The following is a 23252-nucleotide window of genomic DNA, read 5'->3' as shown; positions in this document are numbered from 1 at the left end:
ACGGCTCTCAAGTGGTGTGGAGAACCAAACCAATTCTCATGTTGGTGGCTTTTAAAGAGAAGGGAAACTGCATGAAATCCTCATATTCGTAACTGTCAGCCAGGTAGTGGGAAACCCCCCAAAAGTACAATATTTGAGGGTCTCAGGTACCAGGGAGTACACACACAAAATCTCCTATCGACAGAAATCTGTCCTATTAAAGAGTTGCTCTCCCCTAAACAAATGTGATTTTAAATTATTAAGTGTAGGACATAAAATCACAAATGCTAAAGGCATCCTGTCATGATATCAGAGTCACAACTCAACCACAAGTGCATCAATGCAGCTACCCATATCACAACAAAGTGCCACCAAACAACTCTGTTCTGCTCTGTGGTCGGTGGCTTGAAGTGTACAAGTCTTAACCATTGAAGCTTGTGTATTTTCTATTGCTATGTGTCTTGCCACAACAGTCCTCAATGTAGTGCTGGTTCATTTTGATTAATGTTAATTGTTCGATGTGGGGTATGTCCAGGCCTCCCCTACTGTCAGATACAATAGGGTCATTGCAAAACATGGGGAAAACCCTGTCATAAGTGACTCCCCTTCCCTGTATACCTTGGCAAATCAAGGGAATGTGTCCCTTCTTCCCAAGGGGAGACCCCACCTGTTAGGAACTCCCTTCCCCAGTAAACATGATGACATATATCGGTCTGTCAAAACTATCAACTATCAGGACTGGTCGGAAGAAGATAGTCAGTGCTAGCATTCCGATGATAGAGAAACTGTTGCTTTAAGAAAACGTGACCAATCCACTGTGATGAGTGGATTGAAAGAGAACACTCATCAAGTATCAGGGGAGAAGGGAGAAGAGAAGCGAGAGAGGAAGGTGTATCCAAGCAGGAGAGGTACCCTAGTAATGGTTATGGTAATGTGAACGTGGGAAGGGGTGGAGCCCGTGCAACTACACCACCACTGCCACAGGGAAGCTGTAATAAGCAGAGCAGCTTCCCAGGAGACTCTTAATAACCGAGAGGAGGACAGGGGGACAGATGTGAGAGATGCCGAGGAAGTCAGCTCAATAGAGTGGTAGAGAAACAAAACCTTTGCCAGACCCGTACGACTTTTTCATGCTGAGACCAGAGGTAACAGGGGAGGCACGGGAAGATCATAGTCGAGTATTATACAACACAAATAACTAATCTTAGTACTAATAAAAAAACTTTTGAATGTGAACTGTGACAGTCTGGGAAAGAGAACAATATTGATCCCGGAAGGGGAGGCGAAAGGATTTGTGATTGATAAAACCGATAAAACCGAACTGCTCAAATACAAGAAAGGAATAAAAGCATCCTGAAAAGAGAGGTGAAGCAGTGTGAGAAAAGCTTAACATCAACCTTAATTCACTTGACTGTTTTGAATAAAAGACGGAAAGACAGAGATACCCAAAGGAGAGAATAATAAAGTCAATAACTCTTTATCCTGCAAAGAAAGAAAGATAAAACCTATGTTCCAAGTGGAAGAGTGGGACCTAAGAAAAAACGAGTGTGAAGAGCTGAGGACCAAAGCGGTCTTTATGATAAATCACTCTGAACCAAGTAAAACCCCATCTAAAGTGAACAATACATATAGTAACGTGAGGAAATAATTGAATGAACTGATGAAAAGAATTATAAGAACTATTAAAAAAGCACATATTGAGAAGACAAGTGCTGGAAGCACCGAGCAGGAGAAGTGAGTAATTTTCCTGCACCTTTTATTTTGTTTGGAATAGGGTCAGATAGTGTTTTTGGATGGTTGACAGATTATTTTTTGGACATTGGAAACAATGACTGACAAGTGCCTTAGTTATTTGTTTAGGTAGGTGATAGCCCATAGCCATAGACATAGTTAGTTGTACACCTAATGATTTAATATATTTTGTTGAAAAATGTCCTTAAAGAGTCTGCGTCCTTCTTCTGACCCGTCACTGTACATATAGAAACAAAACATGAAAAGCACCAGGACCCTAATTCATGTTCGTTAGTACTTTCATTATTCTGTACTGTGTTATGGCATCTGGGATGGTAGCAGACAATAAGCAATCCTTTGACAGCCTTATTGTATCAAAAGCATTGCATGTAATCACAAACAAATAGTACAGAAAATTAATTATTTATGACTTAAAATCTGAGAAATCACAAAGTGCTTGTCAAAGTGTGAGAGAGATAGGAAGTGAACACAATTCATCAACATGTTTTCAATGCCTTTTGATTAATTTGTCATACCGTGCGTGTGCCCAGATCGCTTGCATTCTGACAAACCCATCAGTCGATAAATACCAGTTTGATAGAGCCATGCTGCATGGTCACGGATTCAGCCTTAGTGGAGCATCAGCACTAGTAGGGAGTGTGTTCCATAATCAGTAGTGTTGGCAGAAGATGAGTCAGGCCGTGTAGGTGACAAGCACAATGTGCTCTTTGATGACGAAGAAGACAATATTCTTGTCATCTGTGGTGATTTTGCCTACATAAGTTGTAACATTTTCTTCTTGACAATGCAATATCGTTTCCAGTATAACCACAGTTTTGCACATCCAGTCCTCATACATCTGCGATGCAGCCACTTTATCTTAAAATGTGGAGTATTAAACGAGGCCAGAAGCACTTGGATCTGCATGTAAGGTTGAGAGCCATTAACAGCTGCGCTGTACCTACCCCACCAGCTAAATCATGAGTTATCATCATGTTGGATAGCTTGAGCTTCAGCAGATGTGCCAATGGCAGCAGCTCACTGTGTAATGCACTTAGCCGGTTAATACACGTGTTGTCCTCTCAAACCACTTTCCTGCACTACCGAATTATTGTGGGGTTAAATGGTATGTGATGACTTCAGCAATTGGTTGGAAGAATCTCTAACACATTATGTGCAAAACCTTGAGGAGTTACACTGGTGAAATTACCACCTGCAATCATTTCTCCAAATCCGCCAGGTAGACCTGTGGACTCTAAACATTAGGACGAATTCCTCCATGGTACTCATGTCTGGCAGTGTTTCCATCCGAAATATCCCAACACCCATAATGATGCCTTTTAATAAACCATAACTGTGCCATTGCCATCGATAAACAGGTATAATTCATTCACCACCATACACTACCTATGAGGCCTGATGTTCCAATACAATTGCCATGCATATAATCAAGCTAGGAGCCACCTGTTGACCATTGCAATGACATAACATAAAAAGAAAAAGCCTATAATGTGTTCATATTTTATGTGATGTCAAGAGAAAATAAATATACTCTAAAAACTGTAAATGTTAAATAGAAGACCTAATATGCTCCCAGAAGTCTTGGGCGTGAACCATAACGTCCCTTTAACAAAGTTTACTCACTGATAATATCATAAGATTTTATTAGTTCAACTTAAACATAAAATCCCTTTAACCAGAGTTGTTTCACTGAATTCCAATGGCCTTTTAATGCTATACAATATGAAATCCACAGTAACCACTCAGCATGGCCTGCAGACAATCATAGTGAGCACTTTGCCTGTGATTGGACTTTGGCATGTCAAATTTTCTTGCAAGTCAACGAAAGAGGCCCCTGAGCCAGTGCACTTACCACGGTTGCTTGCCACATGCCATACCATGTTTCCATTGTGCCTGGCCTGCAGTCAAACCTAATGTCCACATTCCCCACTGTGGGTCCACGGGCTACTAGCCACTTTACCCCATTACAAATCCCTGGGCCATTGCTCATGTCCTACTACCATTGCTACTAGTCAATTTCATGGGTCTGGCATTTGGCCACACTACCAGCCGAGCAAATCTATGGATGATAACCAGGTCTGAGACCCAGTTCTGGATCGGCAAATCTTGTGATACAATGTATCATTCTGGAGGCATAATTGCACCCCTCTGTGAATCCCCCCAAGCATGCCTTTCATTGGGGTTCATTGTAGCAATGCGAAGGCTGGACGCTGCAATAGCCTGCAAACAAAAATGGCTACTATTTTAACATGTCATCTGCTCTGAAGCAATCAGATCATACAATTCCACACTACCCAACCTGCCAGAAAGAACACGTCAGTGAATGCAGACACCTGGAAATAAGTCCTTTGGCAATTTTTTGGCACTTTTAATAGAAACCACTTGACAGATTTGTACCACATTTGTAAAAGTTAATTTCCGAGATCAGATGGTTGCACCTCGCAAATGTTTGGCATACATCATCTATCAACCAGTTCAGGCTGTAGGTGAAATAGAAAATGTGCCTATGGAGAATGATTTGGAAACCGTATTCAGGTCGATATCTTTTTTAAGGTTTTTTTGCAGGTTCATCACACAGCACCAAATGTATAAGTGACCCAAATAGCACTCTTCCTAAGAAGAGCAATGTAACCTTAAATTCAGGGTAATTATCGCTGACTCTGGAAAAATATATGTTCTATTTATACCTCCTGGCGTAGCCCTGGTCTGTAGTTGACATGCACATGGGGGTCTGTTATAACCCTGTGTATGTCATATTGTGTCGTAACAGCTTCTTTTTGAAAAATTGCAAAAATCGGAATCACCTATACTGATAGCACAGGGCCGGACCCCGCTCCACCCCTGTGTAGGACGAATGGGCGGGGTTGGTCAAATTTCACTATGGGCAGATATATAGATAGATACTAATTAAATATCCATTATTTCCTGTTTCTGCAATTGAAAGGTCCTTAGGATGGCTGTTGGGGCTGACACTATTCCACATGTTACTGCACAGAGAATTGAAGTTGATGAGTTCCTACGCATACCAAAATGTTCCTTTAAAACAGAACTGCTTCACATTTTATTTTAATTTCAGTTTGCAATAAGATTACAGCCATGGTCAAACAAAAAACTTTAAAAAGTAGAAAAGCAATCGAGCACACATGCAGAAGTCCATATTCCAGTTATCAGTGAATGAGCATATATTGGTAATTAAACAGTTCTTGGTTTAAACATCTAAACATAATGAATGTTCCTACAGCAGACACATTCACAAGAATTGGGTCAAGACTATTTAACTGTGGACTGGAGCAACTTATAACAATGTAAAAGAGGACATGTCCTGGGGTTTGTAATATGCATCTGGAAACTCATACCGGTAAACACACATAACAAAAGGCCCCCATTCTTCTAGAAATGTGGGCATCTCCCCCTTGTGAGCACCCTCAATTTTACTCATCGCTGCCCCAAACCAGACTTTAGCCCACCATTCTCTTACATCAGGGGTCTGAGGGCCTTTCCAATTATGCGCAACCACCAACCACGCGGATACTAAAAGATGGGTAACCAATTTGGACTTTCCCAAATTGTACATTTCCTCCACATCTGCATCTCTCAGTAGTACTAATAGGGATGTAATGGGCAAATCTACTCCAGTGATATTCTTTATTCGTGCAAGGACCTCCTTCCAGTATGAATGGATGAGATCACATGCCCACTATATATGAAACATTGTACCAGGAACACAAGCACATATCCAGCAGAAGGAAGATAGATCGTGTAAGGTTCATTCTATAAAGACTTTCAGCGCCAAAAAAACATCTAAACAGTATTTTAGTGCTGTTCTCCAATTGCACGCACCTAGATGATTTTGCGGCTCTTCACCATATATTATACTATGTCTGAGTTGAATGTGCTGCATTTTCAACGATAAACATATGTGTGCATCCCTCAAAAGCCAAAGGTTTTCTCCCACTCTGTAACCCGCCAACCACCTTCTTTTCACCTAAGGAATCATAGTTCATTCCTACTTGTAAGAAAGTCCAAGGATTGCCAAATTCATGGAAGCAGGGAAGGGGAGGTAGTCACCATTCATACAATGCAATTCCAATAACAGAACACTCAATGGGCCTCATTACAAGGTTGTCGGTAAGGCAAAAACGATGCCGCTATGGTAATACCGGCAGCGTTTACCGCTCCGGTGTATTCTGACCCGGCAACCTGGTATTAGCGGCACCCTAAATAACGGCGCCGCTCATAGCGGCATGTCGCGTACACGCGCCGCTTCGGGGAGCAAATACCAGCATGCCGGTAATAAGGGGACATCCCAACCCATGCAGACATGCAAATACCGGCATCGCCAAGCCGGTAATCACAGGCTGCACGATGCCGGCCATACAGGCATCACAGACCACCCGCAAACAGCAATCAGGAAACAAGCCAACTGCCACAGGTGCACGCATTCGCCACAGGTGGAGGCAATGGAGGCTGGGCCAGTAAAAAATGAGCACACCCACACACCACACCCCTTCCAACACCAAAATGCCACTACTAGCTGTTGCAATCATGGCGCTGGAGGACATGCCAATACTGCTAAAACTACAGCAACAACAACAACTACAACAACAACTACAGCAGCAACAACAGGCAGCACAGAGGAGAAGCAGGAGGAGAAGGAGGGTGAGACAGGCCCAGCAAATACCACCAGCACAGCCAGCAGTGCCTCGTAGGCAGCCACAAATCCCTTGCACCAGGCCCAGCCCTTTCAACCTAACCCCTGAGCAGGTCCACACCCTCTACCGGTTAGACCGGGACACCATCACCACCATAGTGGACATGATACACAACGACATAGGCAGCCTCATAGAAATATGCACTGCCATCCCCCCGCTACTAAAGGTGGTGTCCGTGCTCCAATTCCTGGCCTCAGGCACCTATCAACACACAGCTGCATGGCATTTCCCAACGACTTTTTCACGCATGTTGAACCAAGTGCTGGATGCCATCCTGAAGCACGCAAGCACCCACATATCCCTACCACGGACTGCCTAGGAGATAGCCGACACCAAAGTAGGCTTCCATGCACTGGCAGGCATGCCCAATTGTGTTGGTGCCCTGGACTGCAACCATGTGAATTGGTAGTCCCCCATGTCATAGAGGCGGTGTACCGCAATCGCAAGTAATACCACTCCATCAATGTGCAGATGGCATGTGACTCCAGCAAGATCATCACACATTGCTGCGCCCGATATCCCGGATCAACACATGATGCCATGGTACTGCGCAACTCCACCCTACCCCGTCACATGGAGCTACATGCTGGACCCCGTGCCTGGCTGCTTGGTGAGTTGCACAACTGGGCCATGGCAGTGATCTGGGGTACTGAAGTGTAGGGATGCATACTCCACCTGGTTGGGAAAGGGGTGGGGATGCATACCCCACCTGGGTGGCAATTGTCGGTGATTGGAGAATGCATGCAGAGCTAAACACTGCAGACCCGAACCTCACAAACGGAACATGACACATCACTGGCACAAATTAAACAAATAATGCATATCGATGACAACAAGTAAGAGGCACAACCAGGCCACCATGATGATGGCAAGCAATGCATGACTGTACAGGATGGCAACTGGGCCAATGTGGCTTGTGTGACCATGCATAGAACTAACTGCTTGAATGGGAGGCTAAACATTGTCGTACTACCACATTACATCCGCCTCAGCATTCATGATTACACCCTGCATCATCTATTGAACGCCATCCAGACTACCACACTTCATAACAGTTTAGAATGCATCTAGGTGACAATTTTGCATACGTACAGGGACATGTGCATGTCCACACCAAATTGCTGCCGCCATGACTGTGCTTCCTGAAGGTGCCAGCTCAAAGTGACACACACCTATTTGTATTTGCTTGCAGGTGACGGAGGATATCCCTTGAGGCCGTGACAACTTACCCCTGTGCGGAACCCGCAGAACAGCCATGAAGAGGAGTACATTTGTGTGCACACCCGCACCCGTGTTTTGATAGAGCAGACCTTTGGCCTGTTGAAGGCGCGTTTCCGCTGCCTAAGCAGGTCTGGTGGCCACTCCTATATAGGCCTGAGAAGGTGGCAAAGATCACCATGCCCTGTGTCATGCTGCACAACATGTGTGTCCGGAGAAATGTACCACTGCCACCTGACATTGACTTGCATGCCCCGGGTGAGGATGATGAGGATGGAGACGGAGGTGAAGTAGCCCCTCTGCTAGTACATGATGCATGGGATGGCCATGCAGTATGCCAAGCACAGATTCACAAATACTCCTGACCCACAGGGACTATGAAAGACATGTGCCCGTCAGACACTGGGCCAATGTGGACATGCACACAGGGAATGTTGGGAGTTGGGCACTGAACACCATAACACATTAAATGGATGCACATGAAAATAACAATGTCCAGACATGGATTTTTCTTATCACAACGTGTGTATTATTTACAACAGCAAAAATGTGCCCACTCCCCCTCCCTAATCCCCCCAACAAACTCCCAGACCCCCCCAACAAACTCCCAAACCTTCCCAACAAACTCAAACCCCCCTGACAAACTCCAAAACCCCCCAAAAAACTCCAAAACCCCCCCCGACAATCTCCAAACCCCCCCAAACAACACCAATACCCCCAATAGAATCCACAAGATGCACCCCTTCACCCCCAACCTTGTGTCCCACTCCCATTGTCCGCCCACACTACTTCCGGGACTTATTCCTGTCCTCAGGCAGCATTTCAGTGTACCTTGCACTCCTACGTGTCGGGCGCACTGGGCAGGTGGGGACAGATGAAGCTGGTGTGGAGGTAGTAGGTGAGTCACTGGCAGGTTCCGCACCTCCTGCAAGCCGTGGCCGCTGCATATGGAACAGCATTGAAGTCAGCACCTGTGCCAGCGCCCCAGGCAGTCCCTCATTAGCCGAGCCAATGCATTAACAGTGGCTGTGTTGGCTGCGATGGGCGCTGTGGTCCCCGCAATTGCTGTGGCAATACCCCGCCTGGTTTCCTCCCTGTCCGCTATGTACTGGCGGAGTAGGTCTAACATGGCCTCATGTCGGGCCTCCACCGTCGACAATCGTGTCTCCAGGGTTTTGGAGGGGGCTAGAGTGGTGGGTTGTGCAGTCACATGGACAGCATTTTCAGGACTGTTTTCATCAGAGGTGGGTAGGTCACAGTCACGAAGGCATGGATCAGCTTCACTGCAGGTGGGTGACTGCAGGTGTTGGGGAGAGGGGGTGGGCGCAGGACTCGGGGTGGCCAGGCATGTTACCTCGGTGTCTCCCTCAGGCTCCAGACTGGCATCAAGTTCTTCCCCAGTGGAGGCGGGTGCTTCCAGGGACTCCCCTTCGACAGGTGTGGGTGTGGCCTGCTGGGTCAGTAGTGTGTCAGGCACACTGGCAGCAGGTGTTGCTGGCTGTGTCCCAGATCGCACAGGCACACTGGCAGTGGCTGTGGCCTGCTTGCCTCCAGCGGAGGTGGTGGTGATGGTGGTAGCCCTTTTCTTAGGGTGTGAGGTGGATGCCCTTGCGGTGGTCTCCTGGGTTGCTTCTTCCTCATCGGTGCCTTGGGGGTAGAAGAAATGCAGGGCATCAGTGATGGTATGACATGGCAGAGGCAGACGATGGTGCTATAAATTATTAATTTGACCATACATTCATGTCTTACAGGTGTGTCACGCAGGGTATTCCGAGGGGGTATGTTAGCATTCACTGCATGGCAGGTGGCATGCCGTTGATATGGGGTTTGTGTGTTGGGTTACATGGGAACGGTCCTGGTATGTTGCCCGTATGTGTAAGTTATGGAATTGGCACTCAGCATGCATTTCTGTGTGTCAGGGTTTGGGCCGCAATCTTGACTTGGATATGTTGATGTGGGTGTAGGGACATGGATTGCCTTGCCTAGTCTCACATCCACGTCACTAGTGCTAAATCATGTTGTCCCCTACAGGGATGTGCAGGGTCACTCACCTCTTTCTGTGGATGATGCTGCACCCATCTGCATCTTTCTGAATCCCTCTATTGACTTGGGATCAATAAAAGTGCTGGCAGTCTCCTCCCAGGGCATCAGCTTAACAGGTGAATGTGGACCCCCACCTGTCTCCATGGCCGTCCTCCTGTTGCTCGATAGGATGTTTTGCACCCTCAAGCGGAGGTTGTCCCACCTCTTGCGGCAGTCATGCAGGGTCCGTGGGGTGGTCCCCACAGCCGACACCTTCCGGGCAACCTCCTGCCAGATTTCCTTTCTCCTCATCTGGGCTTCTCGCTTCATATCATTGCTTTTCATTCTGGCTGCATGTGCAGCCAGAGTCTCAGCAAGCATATTGAGCTCAGCGTCTGAAAAACGCTTGTTCTGCTGCCTGGTGGTCATCTTCCGGGTGGCCTTGGACATCCTCAGGGTTTTCCAACACAGTACGACACGAAAAGACTGGTGGTTAGGGAGGATGGCAATGGATGTGTTTTTAAAGATCGCCGCCGGCCCATTTCCCGTTCCCATGCGATGATGTAATTTCCGGGTCTGGTTTTGCGAACCCGGTATTAGCATGGTGGTATTACCGGGCCGGTATTTAGGGGTTGCTCTGAGGCGGTGCCGGTATCGGCGGGTCCCGTGATGCCGCTATCAGGGGGTTGGAGGGCCTTTAGCGGCATGCCGGTATTACCATTACAGGCATGGGGATTCGCGCGTGCTCGCGCACTCGTAATCACCCGCTATTAGCGGGTTCATACGAGCACGGACCCGCTCTTACCGGCATGCCGGTAATGAACCCGTTTTTACCAGGCTACTCGTAATGAGGCCCAATATCTACCCAATGTTTCAGGGCTTGTTCTGACCCTTGACTCTCTGGTATATGGGCGATCTGTGCGTATATAAATAGCTTTCCAAGTCAGGCACCCCTAAAAACACCCCTTTCTTTGGTAGCCATTAGCATATACCTAGGAACCCTGGGAAGCTGCTTAGCCCATATCAATTTAAACACCCTGGCGGGAAAGTCACAAATTACCTTTTTGGTAATAATGAGCAAAGGTCCCATGAGCCTTGTTAACCAAGACATTCTGAATGCTTTCACCCTCCTGGGCCATGATATGCCAGCATTCCCCCATCGTTCAAGTTCTGATTTGAGTGCAGAGATCAGGTCAGGAACATTACGATCATACAATCGATCATACCTGGGTGTAAAATAGATCTCTAGATATTGGTGGCTGTCTGTAGTCCATTGAAACTCAAACGTCCTCTTGGCCTCTGAACTGTATCAGGATGTTCTGAACCATTAAGTATGACTGGCATAGTAAAATTAATCTTAAACCGAAAGGCCTGACGAAATGACTCCCACAATGAGACAATGTGTGGTAGAGTAGTTTGGGAAAAAAACAAGAGGTCATCCGCGTATAACGCAACCTAATGTTGAGTCCTGGCAATTCCTATTCCTAGAATGGTCTCACTTTACATGCCAATGGCTCTCTGGATAGAACAAACAATATAGGGGAAAGCGGACAACTCTGCTGGGTCCCCCTGGTTAATGCAATGGGCTCATATAGTCCTCCTTTCATCTTAATTCTAGTTTTTGGATGTACAAAGCTGGCCAACACCCTCCAGACAAATATCGGACCAAATCCAAATCCTTGCGACATCTCTGATATGTATACCCAGTCTATTCTATCAAACGCTTTTTAATAAAACCTGTGTGATCTCTATGAATAATCCCTGGGAGTATACCCACTAGTCAGGTAGCCAGAATTTTAGAATAGATTTGGGCATCATAACTAAGGACCACAATCGGCCTAAAGGAGGTGCACTTTATGGCATATTTGCCTGGTTTACCCAGCAAGGTTAGCAAGGACTCCGCCATTGTGGGTGTAACTGCACCAAGTCTATAAAGCTGTTGAATAATGTAACTACGGGTGGAACTAGAACATCCAAACGTTTCTTATAGAAAAGGGCTGAAAAAACATTGGGGCTCAGTGCTTTATTGTTGGGAAGTGAGCAAATAGCCTGTGCAACCGCCTCTTCCATAATCAGGCTTTCTAGCCTCAGTCTGTCTGATCCTGGAATCTTGGGAAGAGTCTCAGTTCTAACAAAATCCCTCTGAGAACCCCAATCTAAATTATCTTTACTGTAGAGTTCTGAATAAAAAAAACAAGAGATCATCTGCATATAACAAAATCTTATGTTAAGTCCTGGCTATTCCTATTGACTCAAATGGGCTCACTAAGCCTCACTGTACATGCCAACGGCTCCATGGATAGAACAAACAAAAGAAGGGACAATGGGAAAACCTGCCAAGCCCCCCTGGATAATGCAATGGGCTCCAAGAGTGCTCCATTCATCTTAATTCTAGTTGTTGGCTGTACAACGTTGGCCAAAACACCCTCTGGACAAAGATGAGACCAAATCCAAATCCTTGCTACATCTCCGATAGGTATACTCAGTCTATTCTATGAAATGCTTTTTCAGCATCGATCGATAGTACCACCAATTCATATTTACCCCTTCTAGCAAATTTAACTACATCTATGGCTCTTCTAATGTTATTCTGAGCCTGGTGTCCCGGGATAAACCTGTTTGATCCATATGGATAATCCCTGGGAGGACACCTGCTAGTCTGGTAGCCAGAATTTGGGCATCATAAATAAGGACCGCAATTGGCCTATAGGAAGCACACTCTATGGAATATTTGCCTGGTTTACCCAGCAAGTCTTGCAAGGATTCTCCAATTGTGGGTGCAACTGCACCACATCTATAAAGCTGTTGAATAATGTAACTAGATGTGAAACTAGAACTGCTGAAGATTTCCTATTGAAAAAGACTGAACAACCATTGGGACCCAGTGCTTTATACCGGGATGAGAGCAAATAACCTGCACAACCTCCTCTGCCACAATCGGGCTCTCTAGCCTCAGTCTGTCTGCTCCTGGAATCTTGGGAAGACTTGCAGTTCTAACGAAATCCCTCTGAGAACCCCCATCTAAATTATCTTTACTGAAGAGGTCTGCATAACACTAAGACAGAATGTGTAATTTAGTCATATCATCCCCATGAATGTGGCCTCCACTATCTTTTAATTTAGTTATAGTATTATGGACTTGTTGCACAACTTGTAGACCAACATGCATATGGCTTTATTCAAAGCATTAAATTAGAATTGCTTTGACTGCAACCATTTATGTGAGATGTCTACTGCTCATAGTGCCTTCTATTTGGCCCACACAACCTACAGACATCTGTATATCTTACGTCAACCATCTCTTTTATATTGCAAATCTAAAACTTTCACCTTATCCTCCTTATCTTGCCTCTGGGCTGCCAACACTTGATTCTGTGCTGTAGCCAAGCTAATTATTTCCCCACGTAGAGTCAGCTTACAAGCCTCAAAAACGGTTACAACAAGATATCCTCAGTCATATTGTCCTGAAAGTATAAGGAAATTACCTCGGATATTGAGGTGTAATAAGCTGTATAAGCCAAGAGGGAGTAATTTACCTTTCAGAGGGTGATCTTCCTCGGATGCGAGGTCTATGCCTTGAATTGAAGCACGATAGGGGCATGATCCAAAACCACCCCCAATTCATTTGAGGAGGTTGTAACAGCTTCTAGGAGGGGTCTGGAAATTACGAAATAACCAATCCGAGAAAAGCTATGGTTTACATGTGAATAGTGGATATAATTCATCTCTTCAGTGTGTTGATATCTCCACGAATCTACCAATTGTAAATTCGCTATTGCTTGTTTAAGGGAGTTAAATCTAGATATCACATTCTGACAGAGGTCTTGATCTATCAACCTAATTTTCCAATATAATATTTAAGTCTCGACCTATGATCAAATCCCCTTCCTGAAATTCAGCAATTTGCTGGAATATACGAGCATAAAACTCATCCTGATTTTGATTTTGCCCATATACATTCCCAAGGTTAAATCCCTTTCCTCTAATCTGAGATGGGTGACCAAATACCTCCCTTGATTATCCCTCATCCCTCCAAGTGTGTGATTAAACAATATTGCCACTCCCACTTTTTTATGAGGTGGTGATGCAAAATATTGGTGTGGGAACCATTTAGACCAAAGCCGAGGCTAAAAAACTTTCGTGAAATGTGTCTTTTGTAGGAGGACTATGTCTGTCTTCAATTCCATCAATTTAACCAAAACACGTTTCCGCTTGCTGGTGGAATTGAGGCTTAGTACATTTAAAGAGTCAATCTTAAGGTCACTCATTGAAATCCCAGTTAAGTCTTTCAAATCCCACTTAAAGCCCGCATTAACCACAACGTGAAAGCCCAACTCTGTTGGTTCCCAAGCTCACCCTGTGAGAACCTTGAATGCTCTGGGTCCTCAGCAATCCCAACCTCAAATGTTTACAACACATGTTATATTTACAACTGCCTAGAATCACAAACCTGTGACCTTTCAATCTAAGCAATGCTGTAGCACTGTAGAAAATCATAGGAAACCAATAATAAAAGTAGAAGATAACCCCAACACAGTGATACAATGGGTTAAAAGGCAACCCATGTACGGCAGGTACTCATGATGAACCTGCCTGTAATTCAACGCTCATGGAAAATATAGACTCTGTGTAACTTTGCATATCCATGCAGGTCATGCATAACTAATAACCATGCCAATAGGATCAACCTAAACCACACCATAACCTGGAGATAATGTGTAAATAAATATAGTTTGCAGGTATGCCACTTGGATTCACTGCGACTTTCCCTTCTATATTGTGGGGAATGTCTGTGGTCCTTCTGGCCGCTTTTCCTAGACCTTGCACAATACCAATCCGAACTGGGGGTGTCTTGCTCATTTCTAATGGGACCTTGTATTTCTTCACTCAGAATATGAAGGGCCTCAATGGTTGCCTGAAGTGAAGGGAATTGGTCCCATTGTGTTTGAAAATAATACGTAATGGTTAGACCCCCCTGTATTGAATCACTTTTCCCATCAACCACTGCGTCAGCAGCTTCATCAGGCAGCGCTTCTGGATGGTACTCTGTGCCAAGTCCTGGAAGATCATAAATGTATTGCCTCAAAATTAAATTCCACGTTGCAGCTTGGTATTCTGGGAAATTAGTTCTTTGGTAATGAAAAAAATGACTTGAGTAATTATATCTGGGAGGAGGTTAGATCACTGCAGGAAATTGAAGTAGAACCAATGTGTGCGGTCCAATATAAGATCTGTCTCGGCGGTATTGCCAAGAATCTCTCTGAAAAGGTCTCTAACATAAATCTCCAACTATTGTTCCATCACCTGACTAGGGACCCCTCTAATCCTAATATTATTTCAGTGAGATCGTTTTTCATAATCCACCAGCTTCTCATCCACAGAAACGCGATGCATCTCCAATGCCGTGAGCCATTGTTCCAGCTGGTCACAGTTATTGGCCTGTTCACAGAAAGTACTTTCAAGGTCCCCTAGTATATGATCCACTTGCTGAACTGTTTGGGTTAGTTATTTGAGGGACTGTTTTAATGTCTGGAGGGTAGGTGCCACTTACTTATAAATAAACTGGAATAATTTAGAAAAATCTGCTTTTGCAACAGGCTGGGAGTCAGCAACCTGCTCCGTTGTTGGTGAAGCGTCCAGCAAGCTTGAATTGACAGGCTAAGGTGGCTGATGTAAATCGATAATAGAGGTGCCAGCCTTATCCCCCTGTTTATTGGCATTCATGGCACCGTACCCAGATAGCGTGCAGATGGAAGTGCGAGCATGAGGGAGCTCTATCCCGCAGAAGTTGTCCCTAGCTAAAACCAAAGAACATGTACCGGCTGCAAACAGAGGTAGTACTCTGAGAGATCCTGGCCCAAGTTGAAGCCAATTGCCCACTAAGACCTTGTATATATGCTGAGGGGGTCTGAGGAAAAGGAAGATTCTTTCCCACAGAGGAACAAGTCTATTACGACCTTAATAGGAGCAATAGAACATGGTCTAGCACTAAGAGCAACTGTCTGCAAAACCCTCTACCTCACTGGAATGACCAGGCTACCCTCCAGGGTGACAGCGCAACAACAATCCATTGGTGCTTATATAACTCTCTCCAGAGCAATCTCTGACTGATTACTCTGTCCACCAGCTTGCAGGCAGGCCACGGGAGGGACCTCTGCACCCTCAGGACACTTCCCTCAGCACTGCTTCAGATCTTCTGACACTCGGGCTGCATGCAACGTGTAATCCTTGCCTCTATCAGCTCTACCTGCCCAGTTGTTGCTGTGCCTGGGGCAGCCAACACCACCTTCTGCTTCTTCCAGGGCTTCATTTAGCACCTCCTCCTTCCCTCAGTGTTTCCGTGATAAGGCAGCAAACATAAACTTCCTGGGTATACTTCTGATGTGCCGGCGGGTTTCCAAGAGCTCCAACACACCCACGCCTCCTGCTGCCCTCACGCGGTAGTTAGACTGCAGAAGCAAGGTCCTCGTCACTGAGCCAACTAATGCTGCTCTCGGGTTGGATGACCCCACTGTTCGCTCGGGCAAGGCCTCAAAGGTATAGTATCGGCGGGTGCGCCTCCCCTCAGAAACACGCTCATCGGAGTCCCGTAGAGCCGGTGGCCATCTTGATCGAGCATCAGATCTTTGATCTGAGAGGAACTATGACTCATTCTCTGGGTCAGACGATAAAGGGAAACAGGAGACTTCACCCGCGCTGCCGCAGGTCTTCTGACACTGTTTCCTGTTAGCTCAGGAGTCCCCACATTGTAAAAGCACCACCAAAACTGCATGCTGTCTGGCAGAGCTAGAGAGCACTCATGTCTTACGACTCCATCAGCCTCCTGCCAGGCCGCGCCCCCTTCAATAGCATTTCTATAGAGTTTGTCTACATTGTAAAACCCTTTACAGCTAATCATGTTAAGATGCTCTATGTTTTTCTTAAGTCTCTCTTCCCACGTTTCTTGTTTTCTTCGTCTGGTGTTATATTTGCCTTTCTCTCTACCTTGTAAACAAAACCATCTCCTCCCTTTTTTCCCATTACTTTCTTTGCTCTTCTACACTCCTTCTGCCTACACTCCCCCATTTTCATACACTCTCTCTGGTTTCTCTATCTCCAGTATGATGTCCTTCAAGTCGTTCTCTCATTGCTGCTGTCACATCTCTTCCTCACACTATCTCCAAATTCATATGTGTCTATTTAAGATTTTGAACACTGGTAGTTGACCCTCCACAGTGATCTTGTTGGTTGCCTACATGACCATCAATCTGGATTCTGGGCATCCAGAGGTATGAAAACTACTCTCCTGAACACCTGTGAAACCATTCTTGCAAATCTTGACTCCAACTCGCCTGCTGTTCTCATTCTCCTTGATCTTTCCTCCGCCTTCGACATGGTCAACCATTCGATCCCCACAAAACGACTGTGTGATACCTTTGGCATCACTGACCAGGCACTGGATTGGCTGACCTATTGTAATTTTGATTGTAATTGTTTATTTATATAGCGTCTATACACAAATGGAGTGCTCCTTTCCTCAACAGCCGCCCATCTCAGTTTAAGTGGGCCCTTTCTCCTCCACCACCTCACTCTCTACCTGTGGCATCCCACAAGGCTCTATTCTATCACCAGGCCTCTTCAACATCTATATTGCCCCTCTTGCTCACATGATTTCCTCCTTCTCTTCTCATTTCAGTGTTATGCCGATGACACACAACTTTCCTTCAAAGTTCCCTCTACTACCTCCTCTTCCTCCTCTCTGATCCCTGAATGTCTGTCCACCATTCAGACATGGTGTGCAGCTAACGATCTCGGTATTAATGTCAGTAAGATGGTGATCCTTCTCATTGGACAACTGCACCCCCTTTCCTACTACCCTTTGGCCACCTTCTTTGGACCCTCTACCCCCACCATCCTGTGAGGCCAAAAACCTAAATGTCATCTTCGATGCCACTCTCTCCTTCACCCATCACATCATGGATCTGACTAAAAAGTCCCACTTCCAACTTCCCTTGCTCAGAGGCATCTTTCCTTTCCTCACCTTCCCCCAGAAGCCCAATGTCTCCAGGCTGGATACTGCAATGTTCTATTTCAGAATTTCCCTCTTTCTCCCTATCCCCCTTTAGCTAATCCAGAATAGGGCTGCAAGACTTATCATTGGCCTCAAGTCCAGGGACTGTATCTCTCCAGCCCTAAAATCTCTCCACTGGCTTCCCATTGCTGCAAGGTTCAAATTCAAGACCCTCTGCATCATCCACAAGCCCTTCTGGGGCCTGGGATCATGCTGTCTCCAACTTTCCATCCTCAAATACTCCCCTGCTAGAATTCTACGCTCCTCTAACTCCAACTCTTTGACTGTCAAACACTTCCTGAAGCAGAGAGTGGAGGGCAGGTTTCTCTCCTTGGCTGGTGCCTCCCTCTGGAACAGCCTCCCTACCCCTCTCAGACTTGAGCCGGACCTCCTTAAGTGCCGGAAATTGATCAAAACTCTGTTGTTCTTGACCTCTTTCCCTCTTTCCCTTCCGTGTTAATCACCCCACTGCCACTGTGACAAGTGGTCTGATCCTCATGAATCTCACAGTATTCCAGACCCTTCTTCTCGGTCGATACCAGCACCCTCCCCACCACTGCACTGCCCTTGATGGCCTCTGCTTGGTGGCACTGTACCTCACCCTTGGGAGTCGTCTGCATTAGCACTTAGCCTTGAGGTTCTCCTCCTTGGCTCCCTTTAGCACTTACCTCCTGGGCCCTCCACCAGCACATGTCCACTCCTCTGCTCCCCCTTCTCTCCTCCATATCTCTTGCACTTTTCTCACTGCACTTGCACATCCAAATGCCACAAGGCCTAGTAGGACCATAACTGTATTTTACTGTTTTTCCATTGTTATTATTTCCGCTGTCCATTTCCCATTTAGCCTTGTGGCGCTTTGAAACACAATTCTATTGTATAAGGTCTAGACAAAGGTTGAGAGTACCAGGAACATATGGCTACCGTGCCAAACCTATCCCATAAATATTCTGATATTGAAGCTGCCGGCTGCAAGAATCTGTTAGGGCAGTGCTCCTATGCCCCAGCCAAGGGTTAAATGGGTGTCTGTTGGATTCCTACAATATTGGCGCTCTGTAGAGAGGTGATAGCTTTTTAGGAGAGTTCCCAAATTCTGTTGTATCACAGTATCATGAGAGATGTAGTCCACTCGTTATGGATTTGTGCAATTAGGTCTTTATTATCACAGTAGGTGCTGACACGTGTTTTGACCACTCAGGGGTCTTTATCCATGCATTTGTGATTATTCCTGAGCATGAGGTTGAAGGGATGTGTTGTTAGTGGTGGTTTGGTGCACTGAATAGTGTTTCTTTATGGCGTAGTGCCTGAGTAGTGTCTGGTTCTCAGTGCGTGTTGCACGTGTCGGCACCCACTGTGATAATAAAAACCTAATAGCACAAATCCATAACGAGTGGACTACATCGCTCATGATACTGTGATACAATAGAATATAGGAATTCTCCTAAAAACCTATCACTGCTGTACAGAACGCCAATATTGTAGGAATCCAAGACACACCTATTTACCTATTGTATAAGGTGCCTAACAAATGCTCAGTAAAATAAAATAATATAATTTGACATATTACATAGATACGGAAGTCACACGGAAGTTATTCTACGTGTTTAATGACTGAGTAACATTTTAGAGATCATTAATCCTTCAATGTAAACAGAAAACTAAAGTGTTGCCCACCAGGGGTGTTGCTAGGTCTGGTAAAGGTCCGGGACTATGCAAAGGCTGAGATTGTCTGGACTCTGGGCTAGCTAGACTTTTGGTTGTAGCCCCTTAGATTCTATCTGGGGCTACAACCAAAAGACCAGGGGCTATAGTCCCCTCGCCCCCCCCTAGCAACGCCTTTGTTGCCCACCTTGAGGCTAGCAATAAAGCATAACCCACTGAGAACCTCAACTATCAAAAATGAAGTGAACATATTTCCAACATGTACTGTCGGTTTTTACACGACCTTGAATTCAAAGAAATTACGTAAGGTTTCATTACTACAATATGCATGGCGTTTTCATTATGACATTTATTTCCATGAAAAATCCCCAAAACCAATCAGAAGCTTAACTCCTTTGTGGTTTTCTGCTTATGCTTGTGCGTGCTGGCTTTATGTATTTTTCACTTTAAAATAAATAAACAAAATATGCTACTACTAACTATGACGCTCTGCATTTCTTCCTCGACAGGGAATTGCGGTCCCTGGTGATTGAGATGGTCCTGGCCACAGATATGTCATGCCATTTCCAGCAGGTCAAGTCCACGAAGACGTCCCTTCAGCAGCTTGAGACGTGAGCATCCACCATGTGGTCAAAAGTGTTTTGGGGAACAGTGGGTAGTGAGAGATAGGAATGTTGGCATGAAGAACAACATACAATACCTATAGCAACAGCACAGACAAGAAGCGTATGTGCCAGGTACAGCAATCCATCAAAATGAGATGGGTTGCAGAAGTGACATAACACACTTGATGGCCTCACATTAAGTGATGCATTTTGGCAATCATCCCTCAATTTTATGACAATAATCTGAACGTTGGCCTTGATCACAGATATATCAAAATAACTGATAGAATCTATGATTGATGAAGTAACACACATGTACTTGTGTAAACGTACACCTTATTAAGTTACAAACTATCATTTAACACACATGATGCCTTGATATGACATAGGTGAGGTCATGATATGCCCGAGGGACACTGAGCAAAACTAACATAGACCAGGTCCAATGCCCACTAATGCCCATTATTGCCTTAAGTACCAAGTAATACAGCCCACATTCTCAGGTGCTGCCACACCATGCCAGGGTTAAGCTTCTACTGCCATCCTTTGCCTGCTACAGCTTCACATGACATGTTCAGTTATTCAGTGTAAGGTACAGCCATACTTGCCTATTGGTATCAAATTCCAAACACAGATTAAAATGATCCAGTAATGCTGCTCCACCTCATTTAATTGTTGTGTTTCTAGACACACCACTTAGTAGGTGATTCGTCACATGTCTGGCAGCTGCTATCATATGCCAATTTAAACCTCAAATGTCGCTGGAAATGCCTTTTAACACCTCATATGCATGGAATAGTCACCATATATTATTTTCAGCCTCACATATCCAGATGCTGTTATCATATTGCATTAGCTATAAGAGAAATCACAGTTAATTCCACATATGCATGACATAGTGCCTCATGACAGGGTTAACAGCAAAACCTGCCGGTAGGGGTGGGCTCCCGCCGCCCTGTAACACTGTTTCCACCCCCTGACATCCTGGTGCCACCGGAATATCCTTGGCTGTGGCAGAACGGTTATTTCCCATTCCCATGGAGTCCCCTAGGACTCCATGGGAATGGGAAACCTGAAGCACTGGTGCTGTTAGTAATAGTGTTGGTGTTTCATTGAAAAGTCTGTCGGTAGGGTCCAGAACACCCTACCGGTCAGGCCTGCTGGGAGTTCTATGCCCCTACAGACTCTTAGTTTGGCGGTCTGGAAAGGGTGCTGGTACATTGCTACCGGCACCCTTAATTCCTGACCGCCAGACTTGTAATGAAGCCATGTGAAGTCTCATCTGTCAAGTCGATTTTTTCATATGGCACAAACAACATCAAATGCCCCAGAAATACAACTTAGTTCCACATAATCATGGTATTGCCCTTATAGGTGGTGTGCACTTGTTTGCTTAAGCAAAGAAAATAACTGATAGCTCGAAAGTTTAGAAGCAATCCCAACCTCTGGCCTAGCTCTGAGCAAGCCTCCAGACCATCACTCCTCAGACAGTTATTATAGAAGGGGAAAGACTATATGCAAATCAGGCTTGGTCCCACCCTAAAAGGTGCTGTTGGACCTGGACTGCTTGGACACATCTCTTTTGCACAACACCACAAGCAAGTCCAGGCAAGGAGAGTACTATGGTCAGGGCGTTTGAAGTGTGCCAATGCATGACCCGATGACGGGTGACTGCGAGTGTGCACCTCTGTTAAAATGCAACCGTCAATTTTGGATATTTTTGTTGTTGATTCTATTGCAAAAGGGAACTTGGATGGAATTACATCTGTTCACTGAAAGATCCGGAGTGTTAGTAACTTTGCTTACCGAGTTCAATATGTGGGATAGTCTCAGTACAATTTGAGGATTGAGCAATTTTGGAGTAATAGTGCACACTTTTAACCTTAGTTATAGCAGGTGTCTATTTTGCCATCTGCTTGCCTCGTCTGTGACTGCGACGCCGACTCTGCTGCATGTGCTGCTTTTTCGTAAATGCATTCAGTATGCAAATACTTACTACTAACTCTTTTTTGGCAAAGATGTCTTCTGGGTGAATCTAAGACTCCGTTAACTTTGACGGAATTATGGCTAATAGCTTAAAAATGACTGGCGTCCAAGTATATAACTTCACAATTGTCCTTTTGGTTTAATGTAGGTGAAATAAATGTTGTTTTTATTTATGTTTGTGATGAAGATTGGACTATTTTGAGATATGTAAAAGTTTACTTTTATATGAATGTTATTAGAAATACTACCTATGTAGTGTATGTTGTATGCTTTTAGTATAGTGTGTGCAAAGTTAGAGTGCAATTCAGATCTTTTCTCCATTCCGTTTCTGTTCTTCTAAGTTTAATGAACAAAGTTCGGGTGCAAACCATTTCTTTCTGATTGTCGTGGGATTAACACACTTTAGTGATGAAACATTGTCAAGAGTGTTGGTTAAAAACTGGTTAAATGTGAAGACTATTAGATTCGATAGGCATTTGAGCTTAGAGAGATGTGGTATCAAGTGTTGTGCAGTATGACAGTATTTGTTTTTGTAAAAGACTAAAGTTTTTGTTTATTGTGTAACTGTAGGGAAATAATCGGTCTAGGGAGTCCAAATATTGGTGCATGGTGTGACCAAACCACATTTACAAGACCAGGGTCAAAGGGACACATGTTATGATTAATGATGCAGTTTATGGTGCATTCTTTGTAAAGTGTCGCGTTGGTACACATGAGTTTAAATTCTAGATTGGATGGGAGATTTTTCGGGATGACAGCAAGACTGTCCCTGTAATCATTGAAATCTAAATGGAGGTTACCTAAGATGAGAATTGGACTATTAGAATTCATGCAATGTATGATGTGATATGATATGATGTGTCATTTATAACACAGCTGTGCACAAGTGTTTCTAGGTGCGACAAGACAAGGAGGGGGAAACAAAGGGAGGACACAATAACGATCTTACTAGGCCTTGTGTCATTCAGATTGTGCAAGTGTGGGGAAGAGGGAAGGGGAGAAATGCCAGGGGGAGGGGAAGGGGGAAGTGCAGTTAACTCACAAGTTCAGCCAGCACCTTAAGTGCTGGGGAGCCTGGAGGCAGTGTAAGGGCAACTGGACATGCAGGAGCCTGGGCCCGTGTTCAGAGAGTGACCAGGTGACCAGTGCGTAAAGCAGTCAGGTGCGTCAGCAGGGGAGAGGAAGAGAGAAAGCAGAAGCAAGAAGGAAGGTCTTGAGTTGCTTCTGGAACCGGAGTTGGTTCTACTCAAGTTTGAGAGAGGCAGGGAG

General features: G+C 45.2%; 1 protein-coding gene across 2 annotated transcripts in view; it reads left to right on the top strand.

The window, feature by feature from the left end:
- PDE1B (phosphodiesterase 1B) overlaps positions 1-23252 on the top strand; it is a 1810462-nt gene that overhangs the window by 1393272 nt on the left and 393938 nt on the right. For both annotated transcript variants that reach the window (XM_069653207.1, XM_069653208.1), the window contains one exon: positions 19902-20003. In XM_069653207.1, coding sequence (XP_069509308.1) covers positions 19902-20003 — 102 coding nt within the window. The remainder of the gene's footprint in view (positions 1-19901; positions 20004-23252) is intronic.

This window comes from Ambystoma mexicanum, chromosome 3q (genome assembly GCF_040938575.1).
Source record: "Ambystoma mexicanum isolate Mex_15411 chromosome 3q, UKY_AmexF1_1, whole genome shotgun sequence".
Classification (NCBI taxonomy): Eukaryota; Metazoa; Chordata; class Amphibia; order Caudata; family Ambystomatidae; genus Ambystoma; species Ambystoma mexicanum.
Note: the sequence above shows the minus strand (reverse complement) of the source record. Positions and strands in the feature narration are given on the sequence as shown.